This window comes from Ruditapes philippinarum, unplaced genomic scaffold, assembly GCF_026571515.1.
Source record: "Ruditapes philippinarum isolate M1 unplaced genomic scaffold, ASM2657151v2 ctg10384_1_1_1_1, whole genome shotgun sequence".
Classification (NCBI taxonomy): domain Eukaryota; kingdom Metazoa; phylum Mollusca; class Bivalvia; order Venerida; family Veneridae; genus Ruditapes; species Ruditapes philippinarum.
The window spans coordinates 17,725-25,678 of record NW_026852892.1 but is presented as its reverse complement, the minus strand read 5'-3'; the positions used below and the strand labels follow the sequence as shown (position 1 = coordinate 25,678).

General features: G+C 32.1%; 1 protein-coding gene across 1 annotated transcript; it reads left to right on the top strand.

Moving 5' to 3' along the window:
* The first annotated feature begins 2,716 nt into the window (after window positions 1-2,716).
* Window positions 2,717-7,743, top strand: LOC132727506 (uncharacterized). The gene is made up of 3 exons (XM_060713045.1): window positions 2,717-2,799; window positions 4,107-5,132; window positions 5,337-7,743. The coding sequence occupies exons 1-3, from the start codon at window positions 2,730-2,732 to the stop codon at window positions 6,068-6,070; spliced, it is 1,830 nt and encodes a 609-aa protein (XP_060569028.1). The 5' UTR covers window positions 2,717-2,729; the 3' UTR covers window positions 6,071-7,743.
* Window positions 7,744-7,954: the final 211 nt, after the last annotated feature.

Genomic DNA, 7,954 nt, shown 5'->3' with positions numbered 1-7,954 from the left:
AGAATAAAATATCAGTCTGTACAATCAATATTAACAAAATATATAATGATGTAACATGTGTTATATCCTTAGAACGACTGACACTTTTGCAACCTTTTTCATTGAATTTCACTAAGTTGTAAACTATTTTTCCAAACGGGCTTTCAATTTTATGAAAAAAGTTGATGATTTGTGTTTGACTGAAACGTGTGTGTAAGACCTAGTGATTACAGGAAGTTTTGTGCGAGTCATGGTAAAATGCAAATTACGTAGTACATAAAACTAGTATCAGTAGTTCATTATATGTATCTAACATTAATATGTAACTTTTTCAAAACATATAACAATTTGGCGGGAACAGTCTCGTTACTAGCGCCTGCTCAGACACTTGTGTTTGCGATAGAACTGAAAGTTTTCGGTTTTGGCGAGTATGCACGGACAAACGTTTTATAGTAAATTGGTCCAATATGACTAAAGCTCAGTTCTACCTATTTCTTTCATAAAGATCTTATGACGACCGTATATGTTTCGCTTTTGTTATAATTCGGATTTCCCCGAGAAAGCTACTTTAGCCATGCAATCAAACCGGTTTTTACAGATAGCCATCAGAAGACGTATCTAAATACCGTTTTTTGTTGAAGTTTAACAAATTGTTGATTTTTGTAAAAAAAAAAATAATGTTTAAAGTATTTTTTTTTACAAATTGACTTTTAAAAAAAAAGTAATTTTTTTACGGGCAAGATTTTCTGGCCAGTTTACTTGTCGGCTATATAAACAACGTCATGTTTGTTCTCTTAATCGTGAAAATTACCTACTACATGTAAGTATTGGTAATCATATGGTTAAAACTAAAAACCGCATCGCTTTCAAAATAATGAAAGATTGCCAATGATTGGTTGTTTGAAAGATCACGGGAAGGTGGTTGCCTATTGGTGAATGTAAGATACTAATGCGTAGCGTTATTTAGGAGCTGATTTTAATAAGATTGTAAATAGGTATATTGTGGACGTTTCACACATAACATACCACAAATAAATTATGCATAATAGGGATGTTGATGGCAAATGTGTGATATCTGATCCATTATTACGTATATTCACATAGCATTATAATAAAGCGTTCTAGAACAACATATTATTATTCATCATATAAATGTTCATTCTAAACCTCTCTGTTCTTTCATATTTTTTAAGTAATATCTTTTATGTATATTCAACTGGTACATTTTAACTGTTTTTGTCAATATTAGAAATAATTGTCCTTGAATACCTGACACACTGTCTTTTACGAAAGATTTTTTTCCCGATCTGAACTCCACGAATTTACGATTTCAACTTCAAGAATTTACGATTTCAACTTAAAGACTTCAACTTAGGTAATTCACGATTTCAACTTCACGAATTCACGATTTCAAGTTTATGAATTTACGATTTCAACATCACGAATTCACAATTTAATCCTCACGAATTCAGGATTTTAGCTACGAATTCACGATTTCATCTTCATGAAGGTGATATCGTGGATACTTGAAGTTGAAATATGAATTTGTGAAGAAGTAATCGTACATTCACGAAGTTGTAATCAACTTGTTGAAATTGTGAATTCGTGAAGGTGAAATCGTGAAATCATGAACTTAAACGCGTGAATTTGTAAAGTTGAAAACGTGTATAATAATTCACGAAGTTGAATTCGTGAAATTGAAATGTTGAAATCGGGAATTCGTGTAAATGTAATTGTAATTTCATGAAGTTGTACACGTGAATTCGTGAAGTTAAAATCGTGAATACACGAAGTTGTAATCAATGTGTTGAAAGCGTTAATTCATGAAGTTGAAATTGTGAATACGTGAACTTGAAATCGTTAATTGTTGATGTTGAAATCGTGAATCCATCAAGTTGAAAACGTGAATTCGTGAAAATGAATCTTGAATCATTGAAGCTGAAATCGTAAATTCCATTTGTTAAAACGTGAATTCACGAAGTTTAAATCGTGAAATCATAAAGGTGAGACCGGGAATTTATGAAGTTGAAATGTCCGTCCCGGTCGTTTGTAGCATTACGCTATGTATATGATACAATATCCACTTCAAAATTTAGAACTTAAACATGAAATCTACAATTTTTTAGAAATCTTTAAGAAGTAGTTAGCTTTGCACGAAGAAAATGCTCATTACGACTTCATATTTTTCTAATTCACTTTTGTAAGAAATCCGAATTCATAGTTTGGAAGTTCAATGCGGCGTTCACTTTGAAAGAGTAACAAGTTCTCCCGGCTTAAATCTAATTTTCTTTTCGCAAGTCAGTAATGACAGATCATCTGGAATGTTGGATACATTTCAGGATTTTTTTTAAATAATGCACAGCTCAAGGTTTATTTTCCTGTTGCTTTCCATTGTAATTTTGACTGTCCTGTTGTTGTTTTTTTTATTTTCCTTATTCAACATAAAATATGATTTTGTCATTTTCTGTGGTGATTGAAACAATCGCCGTACTTTTCAAATAATATTGAATATGTTTAAACCCAACGTTCAAATGGCATTTATTTGACCTAAGATGTAATCAGCATATGCATTAACAGTTTAGCAACTAACATATCAAATTTAATTAATGACTTTCGTTTTGAATAGTATGTTGAATAAATGTAATTTAGCACATGTTTAAGTAGATATAATGTAGGTTTTATTTAAATATATATTACTATTTCGATATTTATATATCATTATTGCATTTGTAGGTTTAGGGAAGCCGTTTATGCCTGAGCCATATCAAACACGAATGACAGAAAATGTACAAGTAGAACGCTTACAAACAGATGAAAAAGGTTAGTTATCAACTTTCCTGAAATATACCCACGAGCATAGTGCTATTTTTCAAAAAAAGTAAAAGATATTTAAAAGTGTGTTTCGTCGGTACCTGATAATTTTTAATTGAATCAATACATATCTACTCTATTGTATCAACGTACTTCTTAATATTTGAACGTTAATATGCATTAACGTCTCTGTCAATATTATCAGCGTTTCAAATTATTTAAGACGAAACAGAAAAGACACCAATTTGAAAGCAAACCTTAAACGCCTCTTTCAATTGTTCAAGCAAATCAAGATTCGCTAAACCAAAAGGGTGAATTAACTTTTTTGCTTTCTTTCTCGGAAAAGGGCAAACTAGTGCCTTTTAATTTATTTAGAACATATGTGATGCGTTTTACCTGAAACAAATAGACCAAGTGGCGACTGTGAAAATTATATCTAATAAGGTAGCAAATTATCAACGGAATGCTTTTTTTAGTTTAGTCCTGTCCTGTCCCATCATGTCCCGTCCCATCTCATGAACTGGTAGAGATATTGAAAATTCAAACAAAAGTCACAATGCAACTGTCGATGTCAAGTTTCATAACTCTGATATGTGTTTTGATATAGTTATGCATCTTTTTGACATATAAAATATACCAAAATTTACAAATTTGGCTATGGTTTAAATGTTAATCAATGAATTGTCTTCATACTCTGACACTTTAAACCTTTCAAATTGGAATGCTTTTCATGTTGCCCTGACTGACCTTGACATAAATCACCATTACCTTGACGGTCAGATTATTATATTTTGATAATGTGTTGTTGTTGTTTATCAATCTATTGAATATCTTTATATTAAGATACGACATTTCGGAGGACTAACCTTCTATGAAAAAAAATACTTTTTGACCTTGACCTCCAAGTAATTAAGACTTACATTGACATATTGACACATAAATCAGCTGGACTTCCAAGGTTAAGTTATTGTTTTTTGTTTCAATTTTTAATTTGATAACACTCTAATTGGCTTCAGAAGGCTATTTTTAGCAATATATATCCTTTTTTCCGTTTTACCAAATATTAGTCATCAGTTGATTACACTATTTCCATCAATGCAATTTATTGTAATTATTATCTGTAAAATGACGAAACATCAAATTTTAAATTTAATTGGCAAGTTCACATTTGACTTAGACAACTTTTTTTCCAAAATGGTTAGGTATAAATCACCTTTAGTTATAATTGTTGTTATCTACATTCACAATTCACTTACTATTTATCTTCATCTCTGGTCTTTGAATTGTTATACTCGGATTGTTTCTTTTATATTCAGGTTCATGGCGTCAGTGCTTTAGACACTCGAGAAATTTCGAAAATGATGCAAAAAGGTTGCTCTTGGAAGGAACTTTGCCGGATCATAGCTTGTTTCAAAACATCTGTAAAGAATACGGCCGAAAGTCTGAAATTGTTCGAATCATTAGCAATGGTATATGTCAAAACATTAAAGAGCAGTCAAATAATATTGTCAATGTTTGGCCAGCTTATCAACATAAACACGGTATGGATTGCAGTGAGGATCAAATCGTTTTTGTTGTTATTACAGACAGGGATGCAAATATTCAGTCAGATTATCAAATATGTCAAAGACATCTAAATGAAATTTCATCGGTGAGCGAGAACGAAAATAAACGTATACATGACAACGAAAAGTTATATGATTTGAGGAGTGACGATTTAGCATTATATGTAAAATCAAAAGCTAAACATTTAATGGAAAAGCATAAAAAACTTACATGGGTAACCGTAAGTGTAATAAAATCTAGTGGACTTGATATGGACGATCAGAGGATGGTGAAATTACCATGTATAGCTCTTTACGTTCAAATCAAAGGACTTATTCCAATCGATGAAGATCCATTTGAACAATTTCTTGATGGTTACCCTACTGATGTCCGAGAAGGTGTTTTTTCGCTGTATGGATTACCCACAGATGATTTCCATCAACACGTAAGAATGGGTTGCGCATTAGACAGTGGGTTTGGAACGAAGCAAGGAACAGTAGGCCCGTTTCTCAAATATCCGACTGACTTGCATACTTACCTCTTAACCAGTGCTCATGTTCTACTTGACCCAGAACAAATGAAGAAACTTATCGTAGACACCAATGTTAACTATGGAAAGTTTGGTACCGACACTTACCAGCCACCGGAAAGTATATCAGTCGAACATAACTCTCGCCATCGTCTTGGTAAATTAGAGTTCGCTGTTTACAGGGAAGGTCGTCAATACAAACCTGGAATGGAAGTTGCACTGGTTAGAATCGACAACCAACGTGTTCCAGTAGACGGGAAATTTCCTAGTACGTAAAAGCAGTCAAATTGAACATGTACATGAACTTTAAGTTTTATATTATAAAAAAGGATATTCAAAATTAATTGCATTTGGAATTCGATGTATAATAAAACTCCATTCTGTATATTTGACCTAATACAATGTTTCAAAGTTATGCATGAGAGTATTAACCAAAACTGTAAATAACTATAATTGTGTTTTTGCCTTTCAGCAAATGAAACCATAGATGGTTATATATTATCTTTGGACAATATTGACATCTATTCAAAACAATTAAATGGCCAAGATGTTTACAAATACGGGTCAAAGACTGGACTAACCAAAGGAAAAGTTCGATTTAATGGCGGTTCCGTGCGTACTGGTGTATTAAAGGATCATTTTCTTGGAATGGACTTGACACTGTATGAACAAATCGAGATAGAATCTGCTGATGGTGGTCCATTTGGTGAGCCAGGAGATTCAGGGGCACTTGTCTTTACAAAAAGCGAAGACAGATTGTTTGTAGTTGGGATAGTTGAAGGGGGAATTGGCAATACCTGTATGGTTACACCAATTCGTGATATAATTGACGTATTAAGTGAGTTCATTTCACTCTACAGGGATCCACCCACTGATACATGTATGGACTTCGAAGAACAGACTTCCAATATAACTTTAAAGTTATATCAGGTTCGTTTAAACAATACATCTCAATCCGCCGGAATTAATCGTCGTATTCCCGCAGATATTATGAGACACACAGCTGAAATACAAGCAAATATCCTGGACAATACCGAACACAAGTTTGATTCCGTTAAATCAGAATTAACAGCAATTAAGGTGCATTTTGATACTAAAATAGATAAAATAGAAAACTCAAATCGAGAAATCATAGAAAGTTTAAAGGCACTTTCACAGACTGTTAAAAATAGCTATAACGCGTCAGCGCCCAATACGGAAAAATAATATTTTGACAAAATTCTGACTGTCCGATATTAAGAAAATGATTTTAGCCAGTTGTATATCCGTGACATCACTTGTCCAATGTTATTTCAGTTATTGAGTTGCATTATTTTCAGTTTTCATTTTTAATAACCTTTCACTAACGGTTTAAGTAAAATGCATATGTATATTTCTAGCAGTATTGTTGATTTCATTTTTTTTGACAAATACAACATTTTAATATTATATTGACTAACTAGTTACATTACTGCATATTCATGCCCTAACTATCTCCCATTTTGACACTTTAATATGTGAATACATATATATTTTGATGGCAACTTATTTACAATCTTTTGAGACTTGGTATTCGCAAGACTGTCTTTATGAGATCCGGTTTATGATTGCGTATTTTTATTTACTTCAATTAACAGCGTATTTTTATTTACTTCAATTAACAGCCAGTACGTGCATTGCTCTTATGCCCCCTCTCAGGGCTCTAGTACACCTGATAACAAAGCGCTCAAGGTGTGCTTTTGAGATCATCGTCTTTCAGTTCGTCCGTTGTAGACTTTTTCATTTGACTTCTCCTTTGAAACCGGTTGGTCGAATGTTGTAAAAATTTCCCTGGGATGTTCCTAGCTTTAGGTTCTACTAAAAGTATGCAAATGGTTCTTCTTCATCAATGAGTAAAATATTTAATATGTAAACTAGACGGGATACATATTAACGGTGATCCGGTGTTGTGTAGATGTGTTTTGACGATGCGTTCATTGAATGTCACCCTTCTTTGTTGATCTTTGTTTTTCTAGTAAATAAACTTCGTAATATCTAGGGTCATGGTACTTTTTCAGCTGCTTGTAACACACTTATCTGACCATGATATTATGATTTTTTATTTAGGACAGACTGAATGAATTTTATTGTTTCTGGTTCAACACTTTTAAAGTTGTACATGCTTTTCTATTTTCGTTGTAATTGATGGGCCTAGTAGGAGACTATGATAGGCAGTTTTTTAAATTATTTGAAACTGAATTGCCTTATTTTTCGTTCTATGCCTATCTCTAATTGATGAATTTCGCGCTGCTTAGCCTTTCTGTCAGACATTTAGGGAAAGGAAAAACTGTAAAAGGCATATCAAGATACGAGGATCAAGATACATAAACAAAAAAAAAAAACAATTCCCCTTCCTTACAAGAACTCCTTTGAAATATGGTAGAATGTCACAATGGAATGTAACTGTAATTTACCCATATTGCATGAATGTTTGAGCAAAATATGAGTTTGTTTGTTAAAATTCCTTTTATGCATTTATTTTACTGTGAGAAAAAATATTCAAACGCAATTTTAATACATATAAAGACAAAAATTGTCGTAATTATTTTTAATCTCCGTTACACAAATGGAGTTTGGCTACACTGAGTGGGACATTGGCATTCACAAACTTTATTTATATCTTTATATAAGATCTGTTGTGATATCATGTTATGAAGAAATATAGTGCACAAACTATTTTATGATCAAATATCATGATGTTTAGGTTTGACGTTATTCTTATTATCAAGAAAGTATATGTATATGATGGGTCCTATCATTAAGGTAACTATGTCTTAGTTTGAGCTGACAAACCTTCAAAAGAAGACCGTAGAACTTTTTCATACAACAACATGTATCTGAACTTCTGTAAGCATCCAATATTGATACAGTCAAAAGAAAACGATTGCGTTGGTAAATAATCTTTTATGTTGTTTTTGTTCACTTGCAGTAATAGTAAATTAAAAATCTACAAGAAAAAAAAGTTTGATATTTTTTCCTTTAAAAGCTAGATATATCTTGAATATTTATTATCATTTAACAAAAACATGATTTTTTTAAATTACTTCTGGCCATTATTTTATTATTTTTATT